Source organism: Diospyros lotus, unplaced genomic scaffold, assembly GCF_014633365.1.
Source record: "Diospyros lotus cultivar Yz01 unplaced genomic scaffold, ASM1463336v1 superscaf1, whole genome shotgun sequence".
NCBI lineage: Eukaryota > Viridiplantae > Streptophyta > Magnoliopsida > Ericales > Ebenaceae > Diospyros > Diospyros lotus.
Window position 1 is genome coordinate 5,152,508 of NW_026267104.1, and position 23,779 is coordinate 5,176,286.

Here is a 23,779-nt window from a genome sequence, read left to right on the forward strand (position 1 = left end):
GGCAAACTAAAAACCAAATTCAACAGCAAAAATGCAATCAACTCATTTTCTTCTTTCATCTCCAAATTGCTCTCAACCAAACACTCAAACAACTGCATGCTTGAAAGCCATTTCCCCTTTTGTCAATTCTCCATGCATTTCATTTCTAGAATCTAATATGCATCGACGCAGTCTAACAAAAAGCCACCAGAAAGCAAGCAATTTAGTTAAAACCGACCTTAAAATGTGATCCCAACAAGATGAGCTGCAGCAGCCTTACAACTGCTGCGATTTACAGTAGATTTTCAGCCACTTGTTTGCATCTTTACATCATTAGAGCACCCGCGACAACCTTAACCAGCAGTGGGAAGATGCGTAGTTGCTGAGAATTTAGTTCTTGCTGGAAGAATTTGTGGATGAACATTAGAGCAGACAAGATCCAGCACAACCACCTGAAATGAGTATAGAAATCCGAGAGGGTGAAGTCAGAACAGGACGCAGTAGGACGCTACAAAGCAAAAACATGATATTTTTTGGTAGGAACAAGCGAAACAAAGCATATAGTTTTACTCTGCCTAGCATGTGCATGTAAATCGAGCTAAAACAACATACCAAGCCTCAGTTCCTGAATAGAATAAATGAATAATTTGCTTTCATTTATGGGCCCAAATAGATGATGATTTAATTTGACTTGAACAACCCCCCCAACCCCCACCAAAAAAAAAAAGAAGGAAAACAAACTACCATTATCTGAAGGGTGGAGTATATGGAGTGAACACATCGGAATTGAACGAACTGTCCAATGAATTCTCATTCACAAGGCTTAAGAGGCCATCACCGACAGGATGTCATGAGATTTTTCATCCTGGTCTCTATATGGGAAGCCTCATCCTAGAAGGATTTGCTGAAGTTTGTCAAAATTGACCACTGGCAACATAATAGACAAAAACCCGACTCCTCTCCTTGAGCACATAAACTTGGCTCCTTAGAATGGAAATAAAAGGACGTTGCACCATCTTCCCTAAAACACTAAACCATGTCTAGAACATTAGATCACGCACTGGTTATTGCGACTTATCCAAAAATTACCGATCCATTGATTTCTATATAGCCATCAAAGCAATGTCATTGAAACATGCATTTCAACTACAATTGTACAAAAGATACCAGAGCTATAGAACTCATCAGAAAACTACTAACACAATCAACACAAGGTGTCCATTGGAGAGATCAGAATTACCTCAAATCAAGAACAGCTATATTTTCACTAAAGTTTCCTACACATTTCAGAATCACACCACTGAACATATGATTTGACAAATCAAGAACTGTGAGGAATCTTTTCCTATGGCAGAACATTTCCAAGTCTATGTCGCCGCTGAAGTTATTTGATGAGATAATCACATGGGTAAATTTTACGAGTTTGAACGTCGATCTTCCCAAGTGTACCATGTAGGTGATTGTGCTGCAGATCAATCACCTTCAGTGAACTGGAGTTGATCTCATTTATGTGGCCAGCGAGTTTATTGTGACTTAGGCTCAAGTTATCCAATGCTGGCAAAGCAAAGATCCAAGGTGGAATTGTACCATTGTTAAAGTTATTACTCAAAGCTAATGAACTCGGATTGGGCAGTCTGGGTTAATTGTGAAGGAAGAGGACCCGTGAGAAATGATTCATTCTCAGACAAGTTTGGTTAGATTGACACCAAATTACAAGAATTCAGTCACTCAGTATGCAAACAAGTGGAATATTACCAGCTAAACTGTTACTTGAAAGAAGTATAGTGGTGACTGAAGTACAATTTCTGAGCGACAAAGGAATTGATCCATAGAAGTTGCAACCGGGAGCATATGATGATGACAGGGATTTGAGATTTTTAATTAAGTCAGGGAGTGGACTGTGGCATGACAACTTACATGGAACACTTGGGAGTTCAACATTTGAACTCACAAAATCTCATAAAAAAACTTCAGTAGCGATATAGACTTGGAAATGTTCTGCCATAAAAAAATCGCTCACAGTTCTTGATTTGTCAAATGATATGTTCAGTCGTGTGATTCCAAAATGTGTGGGAAGCTTGAGTGAAAATTTAGCAGTTATTGATTTGGGGAGCAATCTTTAGAAGATTTGGCGGTTGAAAGTGTCAACAGTTAACCACAAAATGATCTTCTCTGGCAAAGATTCCCACCGCCCTCAGAAGTTCTTTAAATCAACAAAAGCAACATAATAGACAAAGCCCAACTCCTCCTCTTGTAATGGAATGGAGAAGGAATTCGCTTTTGCATCATCTTCCCCAAAGAACTAAACTAAACCATATCTAGAACATCAAATTATGCACTGATTATATACCAACTTATCCGAAAGTTTGCAGATTCATTGATTTCTAAGCATCCATGAAAACAATGCCATTGAAACACACAGTTCAACTACACAAAACCTCCATTGATTTCTAAACATCCATGAAAACAATGCTATTGAAACACACAGTTCAACTAAACAAAACCTCCATTAGAGAGATCAGAATTACCTCAACAGAAACCTTCATTTGGAGACTGGCTTCTGCAAAAGAGCCGTCAAGAAAACCTCTCCATTCCTCACTCCACTCGAATCCGTCTTGTTCGCCACCGCCCATTTCACCTTCTTGTACCCCAATTTTCCGATCAACGGCCCATAAACCTTCTCAAGATCCGCCTTTTTGCTGAAAAACCGGTCGATCCACAAGAACCCTCCGCCCCTCAACGCTCTGTCCACGTCGTAGAGCAAGAACTCCAGCGCCGCCGTGGGAATCCACCGGTTCACTGCGCGGCCGCACCGGACCAGATCCAGCACGCCGTCAAACACCGGCAGCCGCTGCTGCAGCGGCGCGTGCAGCGGCACCAGACCCCGCAGGGCCGCCGCCTCACTGTACGGCGCTCCTAGGTTCATGGTCGTTGTCACCACCGTCGCGTTCATCCGCCGCATCTGTGCGGCGAACGTGGCGGTTCCGCCGCCGATGTCGAGCCCGACCCGGATCGGGGACTTACCCGACTTGGCGATCTCCTCGAACTGCTTGATGGGTAGATCCAGATCGGTTTTGTAGCTCAAAAATCGGGACTTTTCGACGCTCATGTCGAAGCCCAGATCGGCGTTGAGGTGCGCGAGGCACGCAAAGCTCTTGCAGCCATATTTGGTCCAAATGTTGGCGTTATCGGGGAGGGCCGAAAACGGGTCGGTGGGGAGAGAGGCCGGCGGCTTCGGCGGGGTCGGGGAGAAGCAGCGGCGGCGGGGGAGCGGGTGGCAGCCGCGGAGGATGAGCGACTCCGCGAGGTCGGCGTCGAGAGGGCAAACGGAAAACGGAGTGTAGTTCATGAACTTGTGGAGGAGCTCGGGGTGGTGGCGACAGGCGGAGGCGATGGGGGCGAGGTGGGTGTAGAGGAGGAGCTCCGAGGGGACGGTGGGGGCGGTGGGTTTGGCTTCGGGAGAGGGGGGGTGCAGGCGCGTGAGGTGGTTGATGGTGGCGCGTATGGTGTGGAGCTGGTGGAGCAGGTGGTCGGGGACGGGCGGCGGCGGGGCGGGGGACTTAGACTGGATGGTGGAGGAGAGGTGGTAGAGGGAGAGGAGGTTGGTGGCCACCATAGCCAGGAGCAGCACCAAATTCAGCCCCATTGTGAATCCCATTTCTTGCTAATTCTTGATTTTCCTGCTCTTAAGCTAACTTTCTCTCTGGTTTGAGCCTTTTTCTGGCTCAATTTTCCAGGTGACCAATCAGTGTGAACTCAACTCATCATCGTCACTAGAACTGATCTACACACACTCATATATAAGCAAACATGTCACATCTCACTCATACACAAACACACATACATACAAATGTGTTTGTGTGTGTGATGATTATATATATGTGCATGAGATCTTATATTTTCATCTTTTTCTGTCCCCTGCTGCACTGCATTACATTAGATCTTAGATTGTAGAATTAAATTAAGTGATAGTGATTCAGTGTGGGCGGTCTTCGTCAGTGGGAAAATTTGGAATGTTTTTGGCTATCGGATTCGTTTATGATTGAACGGCTCTCCTGTCTTTGTATGTAGTTAATACTGTGAGAAAATGATAATAATAATAATAATAATAATAATAATAACAATAGTAAGGCTCCTCATATGTACTGTTTACACAAATAAAATAATGCCTGGACAATAATATTAACATATTTAAAAATATTATTTACATAAATAAAATAATTAATTTTAAATATTTTAGACTGTGAAGTTTGTTTGATAAAAGAAAATATTATATTTATAAATAGTTTTTATAAATTGATACAATACACATAAATTTATAATAATCTTAACCAAAGTTAATTATTTGGATATAACTATTATGAGAAATATTATCTTATTTTATTTTTTACATTCTTAGGTTTAAAATAAAAATAGCTAGAAAAAGTTACCACCTTCCAAAACTAATAACTTTTTAAGCCAATTTTTGTAATTAAATTATATTTATAGGGAGAAAAATAGTGGACCACAAGGGCACATCAGGAATTTCACTTTCCCCGTATCTTTTTTCTCACAGCTACGCACAAGTGTTGTTGGATATGCCTGGCGTTCGTCGGACGCTTGAAATTGTCTAACTTGACGCTGCTTTTGATCACTCCGCTGCCCTTCTTCTCTCCTCGTAACACAGTTCTTCGATCTCCGAAGCCAATGGTGACTCTCTCTTTCTCTCTGTTTACACACACACACACACACAGATATCTGAGGATCTTATTGAAATTAGGGTTTCAATTGAACATCACTTGTGAGTTGTGGGATTGTTTTCAGTATCTGTCTTTTCTTGGGATGGGAGGTTCTTAGTTTCTCTTGTTATTGTGTTTCATTAGTATTGTCGCTGTATCCTTGAATTTTTTTGAGCTGAATGAATCTCAATTGCAACACCCCCTTTTTCTGTTGCATTATCAACCATTCAGATGGTTGATTAATTACTTTGCTTGTATTTTTCTGGCGCTTGGTACTGATCGGATTAAGACTTTCCTGTGAAATCTTTATTTGAATGTCAGTTCAATTAGTTCAGTGTCCCTTAGTAGTATCTGAATTGGCAAAATCACGTTTTCATCAGTGATTTCTGAACTACAATTTTTTGCTCTAGTTTGGTCCTGTCAATTTTTTGCGTCAGTATGTGTTCTGTATTGTGAAGAAAGAAGTTAATGTCAGCAAGAAAAAAAAAAAGAGGAAAGAAGTTCGTTATTGGTGAAGGGGGTAGTCCTATATCCACTCATCTTGTTCTTGGCTCTCGAAATTTTATAATACCGTGATGGGGTGAAAGTAGGGTGGATGTGTACTAGCTTGAAGAAAGAATGATGCAGTTTCATGTTTATGCTCTACTTTATCCAAGTGGATTAGTCTAAGAATGCTCCTTGTTTTAGTATATTCTAGACATAAAAGGAAGGCTGTGTTACCTAGATTGGTGAAATTATTTCATGATGAACATGATTTATTCCACAAAAGAATCTATCATTGGAAGGTTGTGTTGATTTTAGCATCGGTTGTTCTCAAATTTAGGCCGACCCTGAATTGGAAGCTATCAGGCAGAGGAGAATGCAGGAGCTTATGGCTCAGCATGGCATGGTAAGTATACCTCATTGAGCTCGTACAAGTTAATTACACCAGTAAACTCACTCCTCCTGGTTTGCACTTTTATAATCTCATTTTGGTTAATGATTAATCTTACTACGATATAGGGAAATCAGCAAAGCTCTGAACAGCAGAATGCCCAAGAAGAAGCCAAAAGGTAGGTCTTCTTAGGTAGTTGATTCAAGTTTACTCACTCATTCTGGTGAATACATGACATGACTACCATTCCTTCTACAAACTCTTGTTCTTCTTGATGTAAATCATAAAACTACTTGATTTAGGGAGGCAGATGAAAGAAGGCAAATGATGCTCAGCCAGATTCTCTCATCCGAAGCACGAGAAAGGCGTAAGTTCAAATATAAGAGTAATCCTTGAAGTTGTTCTTTACAAAGTGATTTGTCTTTCCATTGAAGTATTCTATTTTACACTTATGACACATGCATTATTCTAAGAGCCACTGAACTCTTAATTGACCAAGACACCCTTTCATTTCTTGGTTTTCTTTTGTTTTCTAAATTTGATTTTGTGCACTAGAGCTTGGATATCCAAGCACTTTAAATTGGGCGAAATTTATTTATGAATTTTACATTTTGAATTAGTTGAATGTTTATTGTAACTGTTATCATGATGCAGAATTCAGCCTTAAAAGTTCAGTGAGGACCATATTTGAATCATAGGCGATAGTACTAGTCACTGCTTTTATCATTGTTGTAATAAAAGAAACTGTTCATAGGCCATGTTTTGGAATAGCTGTGTGTTATGAATTATTACATGTTTAGTGGTCTGAAATGCATAATTGAAATTGTATTGCTAGCAAACTGGAATATAATGTGGAAGGGCTTTAGACTTGCAAATGGCGATCAGAGCTGTGTATTGACTTCTTTGGTCCAGATGTTGTTTGGTCCAAAATTAAGCTAATCTGGATAATACACTTGCTTTTTTCTCCCATATTTCATAGAAACAGTTTACTGTTTGGTAGCATATTATGTTTGAAAATTACTGATTTTGTGAAGTGATGGCTGGTTGTCCCCATATTTTTTTTATTATTGTACAATTTTATTAATATAATCCTTGAGGCGCGGAAATCCTTTATACTCATTCAATGTCCAAACTCATATCCTGTTGTTTACTAAGTGCTGTTTGATATGTGCTTAATAATATACTGAAAGCTTTTATGCACCAAAACACATATCATCCTCTGAAGGAATTGTGCGATTGGAGAATTGAGATTTTATATGAGGGTGTGATAGCATACAACAACATACCAAGCCTTTATCCTGCTATGTGGGGATGGTGTAATAGCATACTCCTTAATAAAAATAAGAATGTTTTGGAATAAGCCAACTGGAAATTATGCTTGGAATAGGGAAATTCACTCATTTTTGGAATAGGGTGTAATAGCATACCTGTTAATAAAAAGGAGAATTGACTTGGTTTGGGAAATTGGGTCTATATAGTCATAAATCTAACGTGTAAAGAAAAAATTTGTTTCACTAATTCTGGAACAAATCTTGAACTTTGTTGAACCAACCTAGATTTTCAGGTATAATTGTTGAAAAGAAATTGCATATGGTGATTAGTGATTAGTGACTACGTTGAGGAGTCTAAAACTGTGAAGATCCAAATAGGTAGATCCTCAGTTTCTGATTATTACAGAAAGCTGCAGGGTATGTATCTCTAATTGCATAATGTAGGGAATAGAGTGTTACGACCCTAGGATTTGCCTAGGGCCTAGGAAGGAATTTGGTAAGAATTAAAGGAAGATAGGGCAAAAAGGGAGGGAAAGAACAGAACGGACAGAATCAAGGAAGAAGAGAGAAAGACAAGAGAGAGAACTAGGGGAATTAGGAGAGGGAAAATGAGAGAATTCAAATCATTCATTAAGCTGACTTCCTCTAACTGCTCAAGCCTATTTATAGGCTTACAATTGAAGATGCTAACAACAACAACAGAAAATGCAACTAATGCAACTAATAAGGAAAACACATGACATGTATTACTAATATATCCTTGGGGTCGTGGCACAGAGGTTGGTCTTAAACTCTCTCTCTATGAAGGTTTTCTGATATAGTTCTGTCTTATTTCATGACACTGGTTGAAAACTTAAATAAATATCAAGTTATGCTCTTAGAGGCAGGTCTCAAAGGCTTGCTTTTGGCAGAATATAGCTATAGTCCATCTCGAAGCCATAATTGTAATAAGAGAATCTCTGTAATCTACTGAATTTTGGTCCTTTTTAAGAAAATAGTTTCTATGATGGGGATGTGTACGGTATGTGAATCATTTATTGATTTATCAAATGGTGTTTAGAGAAGATATAGGCATAAATGTTATAATGACAAATAAGTGGCTTCCTTTGTTTATAGGAGTTATTTGGGTCCCTCAAGTTGAGGTTTGTGCCTGTTTGTGGAAGAAGGGAGTGGATGGCATAGAATTCAAAGATTGCCTACTCAGCTGCTTTGAGTGTGGTTACTGTTCTTGTAGGCATTGGCCTATTCTAAGTTGAGGATATTATATGCTTTCTACATCTCTTTAGAGGCTTTCAAAAGATAGGATAAGGTTTTGACAGGACTTGTATTTTATCTTGTTACTTTAGTGTCTGGGTTCTTGAAACAATAGGAATGCAGTCAGCATGCTTTGTTGTTTCTTTGATTCATGGTTGTTCCTCTCATTATATTTGTGGAATTGGTACTTGGTCCGCTCTCAATATTGTGGTTGAATCGTTTTTGAGGATGCCTACAAGAAAAATTATTGTGATGACACTTAATGTTAGGATACATTTGTACTAGATTAGGGCTTGTAATGTGAGGGAAATATCATGCTGTAATTTCTGTATCTGTTCTTCTAGAAAAGGTTTGTTGTTATTTTAGGCTGACCGAGGTTGTTGTAGCTGCCATTTTGGGCAGTCGGTCAGGAGGGTTACTCCCGCCCCCTATAGCTTATAAATAGGGGCCGAGAGGTAGTCTTTGGGCATGCTTTCAGTTGTGAGTTTCAGTCTGTCTTGGGCGAGTATGTGCAGTGAGAAGGAGGGTATATCTTTCTCGTTTTCCACTCTATATAGCTTTCAGGTATATGGGCTAGGTGAGAGTTGGGTTTTGTGGTATATGTAATCGTGTATTGGTATTCAAGATAGTGGAGAAAGCAAAGGCAAAGCCAATCTGGATGTAGGTCTCTTTTGAGACTGAACCAGGATAAACTTCTCGTGTGTTGTGTGAAGTTCTCGATTGGTTTCTTGATAAATTCTGTTTCTCTGTTTTGGTTCGGGTTAGAGAAGTCGTTGGGTGTGAATTGAGTGATTGAGCGATCATAGATGAGGGTGAGATCTAGGTTAATACTTAAAAGCATTAATGTATGGTACAATTTCAGATTCTATGATAGTTGTGTATGGAAACTTCCGATAGTTTTCAGCAGAAACCTGGTTTGGAGTTGAATATTTAAACAAGGCTACTAAGCGACAGCCTTTCTTTGATTTAGTTTTGATGAGCATGCTCACTAATTGATACAAGGACTTACTTTCATACAACATTGTTTTTAACCAGTTCTTAATTTAAAAAAATTGGGGTTTCTTTTTTTTTTTTTTTTTTTTTGAGGTTGGTCATAAGAGCTGGAATAGGAACCCAAAGAGGGTCTTAGGCAACATCTATATTAACCTAGTGACATCTAAATATTATAGTGATTATAACTAACTAAAGATTTAGCCTTTATGGAATTAAGGCAGACGGTTCAAATAAGCAATGAATCTGGTGTTTCATGTGATATCAAAATTTTATTGTCATTTTTTAGGTCATGTTAAATTGGTTATTTAGGCTAAATTATTTATTTTAAATAGGTTATATATGTTGTTTTGGCAAAGTTGTTATTTTGTTTAGGTTATGTATGTTTATGTTAGGTTAGTTTATTATTTTTTAATTGAACATTTTATTGTGTTTATATGTTTTTACATTATTAATTTATTATAAATTCGAAATGGTACCAATATCATACCATACCAAGGGCGAATTCGACACGTTGCCTGGTATGGTATTGGCAACCATAGAGACAGTAGTGATGGATTTGAATGGAAACACTTCATATTCATTCTCCATCAAAATCTTATTTTTTTTCTCTCCTGAATTGAGAGAGAATGGATGGAAAACTTAATTTTATGTGTTGACAATATTAACCTTAATAATTTTTAAAAGTTCAAATTTGCCTTGAAGTAACTCTACTCAATCTTACCATTAAGAGGGTATTAATGGCCAGTTGTTTCCTTCTATTCTACCCATTTCCATCACTCTTCTAAATAGTGACCAGGCATTTTACATTATTTTCCATCCCATATTGTCCCAAACGAGGGGGATATAAAAAAGTTCTATTTTTCCACTAAGAGGGTATGAATGACCATTCGCTATTTAATATCCTTCAACTTCATCCGTTCTCATTGCTCTCCTAAAAGTAGGAGAAAGCATTTACATTACTTTATCTTACTTTTCATCACACACACTCACAAATGAAGAAAAAATATTTGCCATTCCATTCCACTCATTTGTAAAACCATAGGCCATTCCTCACCTATATGTGCTAGATGACGGTAATTTATGAGTTCATGGAAGTAAGTATACTCAAGATCTCTCTAGGAGATTACCAATGGGTCGTGAAACCATTCCATTTATAACTCTTGCCTAAACAAACCCTTAGGATTGTTACATTTTTGTTGTCGTATCATTTGTCTTCAACTGCTATGCCATCTGTGCAGTGTCACGCCTCAAGGTTGAGCTAGGGTTTAGAAAGGAATTTAGAAGAAATCAAAAGAATTGAGGGAGAATTCAGAGAGAGAATAGAGAGGGAGAGAGAATTTGAGAGGGAAGAAATCAGATATCATTCCACAATGGCATTCTTTACCTACTCTAGTCTATTTATAGGCTGTCTAGGCTTTCAGTTATTAGAGCAATTGAAAGGAAACAGGTAAAGCAACAAAGTACAACAACTAACTAATACATGTAATATACTATGACTAATATGCCCTTGGGGTTGTGACATTCCCCCCTCCTTGAGAGATTTTTTATTCCCAAGGAACTACTACAATTGTATCGTTGTTTCTTCATCCAATTCCCGCTTTCTCTTCTTCTTCTTCTTTTTCCTCTTCTAATCCCTCCATATTCAATAACTGCCATCTGCATTGGTGGACTGGGTTGAATTTGTCTCCACATTTATAGTATAATCCGAGCCTTCTCCTTTGCCCCATAGTAGGAGGTTTGACTGCATTAGGGCTAGTGTAAACCCTAGGATGTTCGTTTCCCTGAGTTAGTCCTGAGGCTGCAGTCCAAACATTTTCTCCCGCCTCCTGATTGCTCGGAGGATAGCTTTTTGTTGGAATTCCATGTTTTTTTTGAAAATAGCTTCTAATGTAAGCTCCTGCAGTCTTACCTTCTCAGCGGCCTACTTCACTATCACAAGCTGCATCATCTTGACAATCGGCCTCAATTCATCCTTAAGGCCACTAATGAAACTGGAGACAAAATACTGCTCTGTTAGGGCAGACAGTGAATTCCACATTAATGATCTTAATTCTTCAAACTGAATTTGACACTCTTATCACTGAGCTGTCCTACCTTAACTTGTTAAGTTCTTCAATCACGTCGGTCATTGATTTCTCACCAAAACGATCACATAGATCTTCTGCAAAGTCAGTCCAATTAACCTCAAATCTCCTCGTCTAGATCCATCCAAGATGGGCTGCCCAATTGATCTTCTGCCCTTCTGTTGCATTGTAAAACTGGAAAATCCTCTCACACCTGTGGATCCACCATTTCGGTTTCGATCCTTTGAAAACCGGTATCTCCAATCTTGGCATGGTAGTGTAATTAGAGGTTTGAGAAGAACCTCTTACCTGGATTGCTGGTTCCAGGATCGGAAACTCCTCAGCCTTCTGCACTCCTGAAACTCTAGGGAGAATGCCATCACCAGGCAGAATCAGATTGGAGATGGATCTTGGTGGGAAATCAGGTGACAAACGGAATTGAAGCTATGTCAACAGCATGTTGAACAGGCTTTTTTATTCTCTGGCCAAATTGATCCAATGTTTCTCTGTTTTTCTCCAATTCCCTCTGCATGCTCTCTCAAGTTGCAGTAAGATCTCTCTGCACTCTTTCTTGTATGGCAGAGCTCTTCCCTGCTGCGACTCACCACCTCCTGAGTCTGCAGCAGTCCCAATTTCATCGCCTCCATCCTTGCTTCAAGTTGCTTCATCCTAGTTCCTTCTGCCATTCCTCTTGTCGTTTCAGATCTACAGTAGATTACCATTTCTGATCACTGCAACTGATTGCATATGTTCACGATCGCTATGGATCAACTATCACTCCAGATCTGATCACGATTGCTGTGGATCAACAATCACTCCAGATCTACTTCCAATTCGTGCTTTCCTTATTCACCTCAACTCAATTCAACAGTCGAGAACGGGCTCTGATACCAAATGTCACGCCTCAAGGTTGAGCTAGGGTTTAGAAAGGAATTTAGAAAAAATCAGGGGAGAGAGGATAGAAAGTGAGAGTGAGAGAAATCAGAAGAATGGAGGGAGAATTCAGAGAGAGAAAAGAGAGGGAGAGAGAATTTGAGAGGGAAGAAATCAGATATCATTCCACAATGCCATTCTCTACCCACTCTAACCCATTTATAGGCTGTTTAGGTTTTTAGTTATTAGAACAACTGAAAGGTACAAACAGGTAAAGCAGTAAAATGCAACACCTAACTAATACATGTAATATACTATTAACTAATATGTCCTTGGGGTCATGACATGCAGTTGCTCGAATTGCGTTGGTGAAGCCTGAGAAGGCAAGAGGAGTTGAAGATGTTATACTTAGGGCTGCGCAAATGGGTCAGATAGTTGAGAAGGTGAGTTTCTTGTAGAGTATCAGTTTTTACCTGGTACATATAATTTTTCCTTTCTTTTCTTTTCTTTCTCATCTTATTAAACAGCATACTTGGTTAACTCGTGTGTATAGGTTTCCGAGGAGAAGCTCATATCATTGCTGGAACAAATCAATACCCAAACAACTAAGCAGACAAAAATCACGGTAAGTTATTTAACAGTTTTCATGTCTTGTTGGGGTTTCCATTGATGACTTTTTAAGTTGATGTAAATACCTCAGATCCAGAGGCGTCGGAGCGTTCTCGAGGATGATGACTAACTTGGGTGGATGCAACATCATTTGCTATACGAGATAAGATTACTCTCTTATAATGTATATCTGGAGTTAAACATTCCATTTTGTGGTCTGTTTCTTAAACTATCTCATGCTGCTTGTTCATCATCAAATCCCTGCTGCTTGTCTTTATTCAATGCTTGGCTTGCTTGCTTTCGCTATCTGATTTGAGGACGACGACTATGGTAGTGAATTTAGAAATGAGTTTGCACCCTTTGAACAGATGATGTTGGTGATTTGAAGTTTGAATATTGCCGTTCGGTTCAAGTTTTTTAACAGAAGAAGTTTAGTTTTAGTCACACTTGCTCATGCTCTCTGGATTATTCTTTCCGCAACCCAACAAAGGCATTTCCAACCCATTTGATGCTTATCTTTGTCCGGTCTGCACATATTCCAGCTGTTTGTTTCTCCATCTTACGTGTTGATCATTTTTTTTTCCAGTAAATGCTATAAAAAATTTATACATTTTATATAATATACTTACCACAATTGAATCTGTATGTCCAAATAATAAGGGTTAAAAAAGGGCTTTCTCATCAGCCACACACACGAGACTTCCGATGATGCCATTATTAATTTAGTACTGCATGCAAGCCCACCGCACAATCTTTGCCAGAATTCACGTGTTTATCCCCTTCTTCTTCTTCTTCTTCTTCTTCTGCTTTTGCTTTTCTCAGCAAAACTGCTGGCCAAAGAGGTTTTTGGTTTTGCATTTCATATATTTTGATAAATATTTTTAATATGCAAGTATTAATAAATCACATGATGTTTTGGTATTTATAAATCATTATTGTCTGTCGGGGTAGGCATTTCTTGAATTTTCAGAAGACATGGTGTTATTTAATCCATCAAACTTGTACATCTCATTTAAAATAATTGTGTTTGTTTTGTTTAATCATCAATCCAACTCGGCGGCCTATTTTGCTTGTTTCTGTGTTGGTGATTCTTATGTAATGCAACAGCCAACAGGAATCTTTTCATTTTCCTTTTGAAAAAAAGTTCCTGTTGGTTAGCTGGTTGGTGTAGGGGTGTGACTGAGGATTTAATATATAATAAACCCTCCAAGTGGTAGTTTAAGTGGTGTAGGGGTATGACTCAGGATTTAATATATATAATAATAAACCCTCCAAGTGGTAGTTTAAGTGGTGGCTGATAAAAGTTTAATTTCTTCCATTGTACGTATTAAGGAGAATAATAATAATAATGAATTGGAAGTGCCTCGTCGTCCAATTGTCTATATTTATACTGAAAAAGAAGACAATAATAATGCATGAAAATGTTATGTGACACATCAAACCAAATTCAAAGTGCCCTCTATGTTTAAGATGTTTTTTTTCTATATTTTTGGGAGTTTGCTTTCTTTTTATTTGATGTCATATTCTTTTTATGTTTTGACATTAATTAATTAATTAAATTCATAATTTTCCTGAATGATGCACGTCATTACTTTATTCAACGTACACCTCCTCTCCTCTGTGGTCACTGTTTGATCAATAACTTCAATAAACTCAGACTAATTTTATTATATGTTTAGCTAACGTTCGTTAAAATGAGTAAGATAAGATTGTATCAAAATAAAGTTAAAATGTTTTTCGGATTAAGATATGAAATGATCAAGAAAAGATTAAGAATATTTTTAAATTTTTATCAAATTATTTGTTAAATTTTTTAAAATGTATTGGAGGATATATATGTCATTTTTTTTAGGGGTGTCAACGGTTCGAATTGGTTCGGTTTTATAAGAATTCAGTAACCGAATCATTTTTAACGGTTTTAAAAAATAAGAACCGTAATCGAATCATTACATATATAAAATCAAATCATGACCAGTTCGTCACACCGGACTGGTTTCGATTCCATCTAATTAACATTTAGCTTCTAAATATTTTCTTAAAATATGAAATTACAAATAAATTTGTTAATTAAAATAAATTCATAACTTTATTAATGCTTCAAGACTTGAAGTAAAAGTAAAACAAAATAATTCATAAATTATTTTATCAAATGAGATTACATTAACTATTTAGTATAGTAATAGCGCATAAAAGTTTAAAAATAAAAGAGTTTATAAATTTCGTTAGTTTCTTAGGAAGTGATACTATTTATGCGTATGTATATATATATATATTTAAAAAATTATAATATATATATATAAGACTATAATATGTTCCAGTTCAGTTTGAAAAAAAAAAAATTAATAGCCAAACTAAATATATCGATTTTTAATCTTTTAGAATCAGAATCTAATCATTGAACCATAGAATCAATTCAAAAGGTACGATTCGGTCTAGTTCATCGATTTTTGGATATTTTTTGACGTCCTTATTTTTTTTTCTTATTTATAAAGATTAAGATAAATTTATTCGGGGAGAGAGAATTTTTTTTGAAAAAATTCATATAAGAAGTGATGTTATTTTTTTAAGATTTGTCGGATAAATTTATTAAATATAATAAAAAATATTGTTATTTATAATATTTTTATATTTTATTTTTTCAATTAATATTTTATTTAACCAACACTATCTTAACCATCGTCTCACTATTTAAATCAAAATTAAATTAAATAGTGGGTTGCTATTATTATCACCATACTAATGGATGATGATAATGGCCGAATGATTATTTGCAATGATCAACGATCATTATTACCAAAATAAAAAATCTATCAATAGCATATTATTTTTTTAATTTAATTATCTTAAAAAGGAGGAATTATATTATTACGTGGGTTAAGCGTTGTTTGGCACATAGTTGCTTTTTCATCTCACACGAATTTTATTTTATTTAAAAATAGAAAACGACACTCACGCAAGTCACAAAGGTAGATGTTGTCTATCTATTTCAACCATTTAATTGCTCAAATTGCTAATCTGTGGGCCCCACTCAACCCTGATTTGATATTCAAATTGTCACCATCTATATATTAACAATGACATTTCACTGTTTCTCCATTTTATGAAACAAAACAAAGATTTTTTTTAAAAATATATATATATATATATTCTATTTCATTAATTAAACCTGTCTTCACTTGTTATTTAGAATTTTGAATCCTACCTAATAAAATTGTAAATTATTTAAATAAGAAAATAAAAAAATTGTAATCTTATTTAGTGGAAATTATAAAACTAGGATCCATAAAGCCGCAAAACTTGAGTCTTTAGGATGGATCCAATTCCAAGTGGCAGTTTTTTTTTTTTTTTTTTTTGACTTCTTGGGAACTTTTTTTTTACTTTTTTTTTTTTTCTATTTTTGAAATACCAAAACTAATGGGAATAAATAGTTCAAACTGAGTAAGAAACATACAAAATAGTATTCTAATAAAATGATGATGTTTTTTTAAATTAAAAATATAGCTTTTGATAGTAATAAATATGGAAAATATTAATTTCATGACAACTGGGACGAACTCAACAGTTACAGAGGTGGTGTCTCTTTCCCGAGTCCCCACTCCAAGCATACACGACCGAATCAATCTCTCTCTCTCTCTCTCTCTCTCTAAAGTTTGTAACTTTGTATATTCTGTATCGTCTCTCTCTCTCTCTCTCTCTCTCTCTCTCTCTCTTATATATGTATGTACAATTTATATACTATTCTGTAAGTTGTAATTGAACGTGTTCTCTTCCGTTCTGATTCTTGTGATACATCATTTCTCTGCGGACTGACCCACATCCGAAAGCCGCCACATGGATATTATCCCACCTTGTTTCCTGCATCCCGGCCGACTTTGAGGCAGTTTTCCGATGGAGAAAGAGCCTCTCCTTTCATATGCCAGCCCCAAACGGTTGCCGGCGCCAATTCTTTGCTCCCTCCCTGAGAACGACGAAATCTCTCTTCCAGTACCCATAACCCCATCGGCGCTCAAGGACCGCCTCATTTTCGGGCCGTCGTCGTCGCCGGCCTCCGCCGACCCGTCTCCGAATCTGGTTGATGCCTTGGCTCTGAGCCTCAACTCTTCCAACCCCGCAAACCCTTCCACTTCCTCAGACGCAACAATAAATGTTGACCCACAAAGCCAGCAATCTTGGTTGTGTGATCCCAATTATCCATGGAACAAGGGCAATCTTCATAGGTCCAAGACTGCCCCTGCCATGGCAACAATCAATGATTTTGAGCATCAGGCCGTCGGTAAGCCGCCTCAACTCGTATCTTCTTCAATCATTCGTCAGGCGTGTGTTCTTTTGGTTGTGTATTTGTCTTTTGGTGTGATCATATATTGGTGTAATCGGGATGAATTTGTGGGGTCCGAGACTCACCCGGTTGTTGATGCTTTATATTTTTGCATTGTGACAATGTGCACAATTGGGTATGGTGATATAACTCCTACTAGTACCACCACAAAGTTGTTTTCTATTATGTTTGTGTTGGTGGGGTTTGGATTTATTGATGTTTTGCTTTCTGGCATGGTTAGTTTTGTGCTTGATTTGCAAGAGAATTATCTTTTAAGAGCCGTAAAACGTGGGGGAGACAGGGACAACCCAGGGTCCTATATAATTGATGTGAAGAAGGGGAGGATGAGGATCCGAATGAAAGTTGCATTGGCTTTGGGTGTAGTGGTTCTTTGTATTGGAATTGGAGCAGCTGTTATGCATTATTTGGAGAGGCTGGTGTGGTTGGATTCTTTTTATCTTTCAGTTATGTCGGTTACGACGGTGGGGTATGGTGATAGGGCATTTAAGACCTTGGCTGGCCGCATTTTTGCGTCAATCTGGTTACTTGTGTCAACACTTGCGGTTGCTCGGGCCTTTCTTTACTTGGCCGAGGCTAGAGTGGATAAGAGGCATAGGAGGATGGCCGAATGGGTGCTTGGTCAGGATATGACAGTGGCCCAGTTTCTTGCTGCTGACATTGATAACAATGGTTTTGTGAGGTAAATGCTTTGATTCTTGTTGTCACTATCTTAGTAAATTCAACACATTTTTTGGTCTTTGAATACTTGTTTTTTCATTTGTACTTCAAAACCTAACAGTAACCGTGGCATTCATGAAAAATTAACAATTGCCAATTGGTTAGCATTTCTGTTCTACATAGTTGTAACTTGTAACCTTAATTTTGAGGTCTTGGCTATATGGCTTTATGAGGACCTATGGAACATTGGTTCATTTTAAATTATAGAAGTCTATGCTGTTGTATGGTTATTGGTTTTTCATGATGATATGGACTCCATGAAATCTCAAAGGTAATATACTTCTGGAGTTTGGTGGATCTATTGGAGGTCACACGTATTATTTGGAAAGGGGAAGCCTTTTTTCACACTCCCCTGCCTAGTTGAGTTGGAATAAGAATAAAGGATGAGAATCCCAATTGGTTTTTTTGCTTTGTTAGGTTCGTAAACTTCAAGAATGAAAGAGACGAAAACTGATATAATCTAAACATATTTTTTCCGGTGTATTTAGATCAGGTAAGAGGTTAGGTCTGTATCAACACTCACAAGCAGTTGGTTCCTGTGTCAGATAGCTTAGTTGGTTCCTGTGTCAACATTGGCTTTTAATAGCCTGCAGTCCAAACTAAATTTTGTTGGTATCATTAGCTGAATTGAATTAAGGTCTCTCTCTTACAACCTAAATTATGGCAGCACTGGTGATGGGTTTGGTAGTTCTTATGGTGGCCCAATTGAAGGAAGCTAGGGTTTTGGGTTTAGGTTTGATGTTTTTAGGATTAGTTGCTAATAGTAATAGAATGAGATGGTCAGGATGGTTCTCTCTCTCTCTCTCTCTCACACACACAAACACACACACACACACACACACACACACACAACTGGTAGCTGAGGGTCTCACGAATAGTAAATGGTTGTAGAGGGGTGGCTTGATGGTATGAGAGGGGCGTGGGAGACGGGGATGTGGAGGACAAGAAATTGGTTTTCATCATTGCTAGAGATAGTGATGAATTCTGGTGAATGAATTCAAGAAAATAGCTGTTTTGGAAATCAAAAGCAGAATTTCAGGAATGTAAAAGCATGCCTTCCCTTTAGGACTTGTATTTATTTTAGTAGCAGCAGCCAGGTTGCTGCTTTGTGACTGGAAGGTCAAGTTGAGTTGTCGAAATAGCTTCTTTGCAAAATAGCAAGGGAAAGGCTGCATACATAGTGGGGAGCCTCATGCACTCTGGATATGGGATACTCTTTAGTGTTCTTTAATCCATCATGCTTGTGGAGATTGTTGATCACGTTATCGGGGGATATTAGCATTCCCTGCTCTAAGGTTATCTTGTCTTTGTGAACTCCACATGACCCAACACTCTTCCCTTCTTTTCCTTTAATCTCTTAATTTCTGATATGTATATGTCTCTACTAAAAGTTTTAGAACATTCCTGGATGATCTTAGGGACCAATTAGGTTGCCTTATGAGGACATTGTCTTGTGGTAGCTTGTTAGGGCAATTGATGATGTCATTGGGAGGAAGCAAACTGCTGGTAGTTAGCGTTGTATGTGTAAGAATGGAAAATCAGTTGATCACCTTGCATCCATTATTTACATGGTTGTTGGTTGGAAGCCTTTGGGTTGCCATTTGGTTGTGTTTCCTAAGAGTAATTAACCTTATCTAGACATGATGGGAGCCAGGACAGGGAATATTATTTAGTCAAGATGTCTGACACACAGGATAACAAATGAAGTATTAGTTTTAAGTGATTAGGGGTTTTAATTTTATTTTAATGTATTTTTGTTTTATTAGGATGTAGTTCCTATCTAAAGTTGGTCCCAAGCCTGAATAATGGAGTTGACAACCAGTGTAAAACTCATATGATCAAACAACATGATATGTTGTTGTTGATTGTATTTTAGTTATATTAGGACTTTTAATAGATTGTGTGGTATAATTTAGTAGTACTAAGTTGCCATATTAGTAGGTGTAGTTTTAAGAGAGTTCTTGTTGTTTTGGGAGTTTTATCTAGCTTATGTAATTGGCTTATCAAGCACCTCTCTTGGTGGACTATGGATATCCTTTGATTTATTTGCAAATCCTTCTATTTTATCTGTAATGGCTTCACCTATACCAGCTTGACAGTCGGTGCCTTTTGAGTTGACTTCAACTTTGCCTGCCAATTCCATCAATGATGTACAAGAATGGTTGACTCACCCTACACAAAAAGTTTTGAGTATGTTAAATGCCAAACTTCAATATTTGGCTTAACTTGGTGTATTATCATTTACTCCTAGTAAATGAGGTGGTTCACTAAAGATTCACTTCTACTGTGTCATTTAGATATATAGAATACCAATAATGATAGAAATTATTGGTGAGCTAGGATCCACATGGCCAATCCCACCTAGTGTGATTGAGGTTTGGTATAATACCAATAATGAGAAGATAAGCCTATTGAGTGTCACTGATAATATTTATCTTTATAACATTGGCTTGGAGCTGTTGCCTGGAAATTTTTTTCACTAGATTGGGTTTAAATTTTTCTATAAGATAGCAATAATCTTTAAGGTTGTAATGAATGATGATATCTTTTGCATTAAGATGGTGAAAGACAGGCCCATAATAGGACATGTATGGTTAGAAGGCGAACCATAAAGGTTTTTAATTTATTTGGTGATTTGGTGAGTTTTACATGCATTTTGACATGTCTATCCATAGACCCATTGGAAGTGTGGATTTTCAATGAAGTTTTGGCAGGATTTTCCTACCAATCCTAATTACCCGTAAGATAGCAGAAGAGATAAAAAAGAAAAGAAAAAAGAAGGCTCCAAAATCTTGAAAACATGAAGGAATATGGAAACATTAATCCAAAATCCATGTAGAAATAGAATATATGAAACCAAGTCCTAACTTGCCAAAAAAAAAAAAAAAGAAATGGAAAAAATAAATAAAATCCAGAATTTTGGTTGAATTATGATACATATGTCCATGATAGAGCCAATGATTTTCATCCCATCTTGGTTTCTCCTATTGAAGTCTTTTGCTTGTAAATATCTAGGTGCTCTATGTTACGTTAGTAGGCTGTAGGCCTTGTTTAAATAAAGGCCCATGGATAGGCATAGCTAGAGAAATGTTCTAGCATGCTACCGGCTAAGTTGTAAAGCAAGTGGGTGGGATAACCATTTTTGCCGCCCATTTAGGCCATAGATCAAGATCAATATAAAAGCAACTGATCTACGCCTACCTCACATGTTGAATGAAATTTGGAAATCAGTTTCCTTCTTAATTCTCTCTCTCTCTCTCTCTCAATTCTTGTTCGCTTTCTATCTCTCTCTCTCTCCCTCTGATCTCTCAATTTCCCCCTACATTCTCCCAATTCTCTCGTGACAGCCATTCTCAGCGATTGAGAATTTCCTTTGTCAGATCAAGAATTTAACAAATTGGTATCAAAGCTCTTTCCTGTTCTGCATTCCCGGAGATTGAGATTGGATGGTCGATGGTACCCACATGAAGCAAATGGAGATGTAGCTACAGTATGTGACTGCTATAGTGATGGAGGTGCAACAATGGGTAGGAAACATGGAGGATACGATCGGAATGATGGTAGATAAGAAGTTGGAAGATGTGGCAGATTGGTTGCGGGGAGATATGTACAACCAGATCTGCGAGGAGATGTGGGAGCACAACAATATGGTTTGAGATAGATGCAAAAATTCATGTTGATGTTCTTGAACTAGGCGTTGTAAGGATATCCCCTAACTTTCCCCCTCGTGAGCATTCGAATCCAATACTTCTAGGTATTGGCACGAGTCATAGCGCAGTCGGATCTTCTGAATTAGGGGGTGATCTGGTGGGAATGGGTGAAGAGCAGTTGAGAGGAGGCCATAAGTCAATGTGAATTCTGGTCACTCTAATTTTCTAGTGCCCAAATTAGAGTTGCCGGTGTTTGATGAGATGAAACCAAGGTGGTGGATCAGGAGATGCGAGAAGTTATTCAATATCCACCAAGTGGCTGATGACCAAAAAGTTAATCTGGCCGTAGTGTACCTAAATGATGTAGGGGATATATGGTTTCAAGGCTAGCCAGGGGTGAGGGAAGGATACAGTTGGGATGAATTCGCCAGGGGCTTGTGTGAAAGGTTTGGTGAGTGGAAGACGATGGACATTGTGGAAGAGTTTAATAAGTTGAAATAGATGGGGACTGTACGTATCGGCTCAAATTTGAATAGCCAAAGTCACTCATGCTCCACATAAACCCCTACTTGACCGAGGAGTATTTTGTGTCGAGCTTCATCAGTGGATTGAGTGATGATCGTAGATCCATAATGAAGATGATGAGGCCAAGATTGGTGCAAGAGGCAGTAGAAGATTCATTGTTACAAGAATTGACCGTTGAAGCTTTAATCAAGAAGCAGAGGGGGGCAGAATAGGGGAATGAACCCGAGGATGGTGCTATCCGAAGGAAGGGTGTAGAGCAAAGAGAATTTTAGAGGAGGAACAAGGGTGAAGTATTTGACCAACGTACTCCATGACTCGAGCTTACCACCGAGAGACAAGCTCATTGAGTAGAGGAGGATTGCAGGTTTGTGTTTTAGGTGCGAGGACAGATATACCCCAGGGCACCAATGAAAGAAACAACTGCTCTTACTGGAAGGAGTAGAAGGGGAAGAAGAGGAAGAGATAGCTGTGGAAGAAGAAGCAACAGCAGGAGGAGAAGGAGGAGGAGGTTAGTAGCAAGATTATTAAAGTGGAGATAGCATCCTCATGGTCTTAATTGACAGTGGGAGTACCCACAGTTTCATAGATGAGAGCACAACTAAGAAGATGAAGTGGCCGTTGGCTAAGACACAATTGTTGTCTGTAATCGTGGCTAATGGAAGTAGGGTTATCAGCAAATCTGTATGCTTGGGATTTTGTTGGGAAATGCAAGCGGAAGACTACTAGACTGACCTAAGGTTGTTGAAATTAGGGGGATGCCACATTGTTCTCGGGGTTGATTGGATGAGGGGAGTAAGTCTAATTAGCTTTGATTTTAACAAGATGGAGGTTACCCTAGAGAAGGATGGCAAGAATGTAGTGTTAGTGTTGTAGGGGAATATGGAAGTGGGGGCATGCAAGATGATCAAGGGGAAGAAATTGCAAAGGCTGTTCAAGAAGAAGATGTTCCAAGTAGCCCAATTATTCTCAATTGAGGCTACTGAGAAGCTAGAGTTGGAAGCTGAAGGAAGCTTTAAACAGGGAGACCAATCACCTATAGCCACTTGGAAGGTACATGAACTAGCTCTCCTTGATGTGTTATTAATTGAATACCAAGATCTCTGTCATGGTTGTTAAACTCCCGATTTTACGGGTACAATTTTACGATTTTTTGCACCAAAAACTCTTACGATTTTACAATTTTAAAGTTGAATCGCACTCGATTTTACATGTCGAAGACCCTCTTACGATTTTACAATTTTAACAACCTTGCTCTTTGTAGAGCCTAAGGCCCTTCCCCCACAAAGATCCTTGGACCATACCATACCCCTTTTACCTAATGTTGAACCAGTGAACATTAGGTTGGATACCCCTCAAAACTTAAATATGAGATTGAGAAACTTGTTAAAGAAATGCTAAACCAAACTATGATCAGGCCCAACCATAGCCCATTTGCTTCTCTTACCCTATTGGTTAAGAAAAAGGATGGTACATGACGATTCTGTATTGATTATAGACAGCTTAATGCCATTACCATTAAAGATAAATTTTCCATTTCTATCACTGAAGATCTTTTGGATGAACTCAAACATGTCTCTATTTTTTCTAAGCTGGACCTAAGGTCATGATACCATCAAATTAGAATGGATCTTAATGACATACCCAAGATAGCCTTCAAGACACACCATGGTCATTTTGAATTCACTCTCATGCCTTTAGGCCTAACTAATGCACTAGTCGCATTCCAAGCCCTCATGAACCAAAATTTTGAGCCATACCTCAGAAAATTTGTATTGGTTTTCTTTAATGATGTCCTAGTCTATATCTCCTCCTTTGATCAACACCTAGACCACCTTAGGGCTACATTCAAGATCTTGAGGCTCAATAAATTGTACATCAAGAGGTCAATGTGTGCTTTCCCACAAAAACAAGTGGAAT

General features: G+C 38.0%; 3 protein-coding genes across 3 annotated transcripts; 2 read left to right on the forward strand and 1 right to left on the reverse strand.

The window, feature by feature from the left end:
* Window positions 1-32: 32 nt before the first annotated feature.
* On the reverse strand, window positions 33-3,939 carry LOC127792880 (probable methyltransferase At1g29790). Its single transcript, XM_052323511.1, has 2 exons — window positions 2,508-3,939; window positions 33-431 (listed from the first exon to the last, which is right to left on the reverse strand). The coding sequence occupies exon 1, from the start codon at window positions 3,635-3,637 to the stop codon at window positions 2,522-2,524; it is 1,116 nt and encodes a 371-aa protein (XP_052179471.1). The 5' UTR covers window positions 3,638-3,939; the 3' UTR covers window positions 33-431; window positions 2,508-2,521.
* Window positions 3,940-4,504: 565 nt separating this feature from the next.
* On the forward strand, window positions 4,505-13,001 carry LOC127792884 (uncharacterized). The gene is made up of 7 exons (XM_052323522.1): window positions 4,505-4,668; window positions 5,521-5,586; window positions 5,700-5,749; window positions 5,874-5,938; window positions 12,377-12,468; window positions 12,579-12,650; window positions 12,726-13,001. The coding sequence occupies exons 1-7, from the start codon at window positions 4,666-4,668 to the stop codon at window positions 12,762-12,764; spliced, it is 387 nt and encodes a 128-aa protein (XP_052179482.1). The 5' UTR covers window positions 4,505-4,665; the 3' UTR covers window positions 12,765-13,001.
* A 2,206-nt stretch (window positions 13,002-15,207) lies between these two features.
* On the forward strand, window positions 15,208-23,773 carry LOC127792882 (two-pore potassium channel 3-like). The gene has a single exon (XM_052323516.1). It carries the CDS (start codon window positions 16,523-16,525, stop codon window positions 17,651-17,653), a length of 1,131 nt encoding a protein of 376 aa, XP_052179476.1. The 5' UTR covers window positions 15,208-16,522; the 3' UTR covers window positions 17,654-23,773.
* Window positions 23,774-23,779: the final 6 nt, after the last annotated feature.

Bases quoted from the DNA above. Each gene is read 5' to 3' on its own strand.
- LOC127792880 (XM_052323511.1), bottom strand. From the start codon at position 3,637: ATGGGATTCACAATGGGGCTGAATTTGGTGCTGCTCCTGGCTATGGTG.
- LOC127792884 (XM_052323522.1), top strand. The intron at 5,750-5,873 runs GTAGGTCTTCTT...TACTTGATTTAG, and splicing joins GCCCAAGAAGAAGCCAAAAG to GGAGGCAGATGAAAGAAGGC. The intron at 5,939-12,376 runs GTAAGTTCAAAT...CATGACATGCAG, and splicing joins ATCCGAAGCACGAGAAAGGC to TTGCTCGAATTGCGTTGGTG.
- LOC127792882 (XM_052323516.1), top strand. From the start codon at position 16,523: ATGGAGAAAGAGCCTCTCCTTTCATATGCCAGCCCCAAACGGTTGCCG.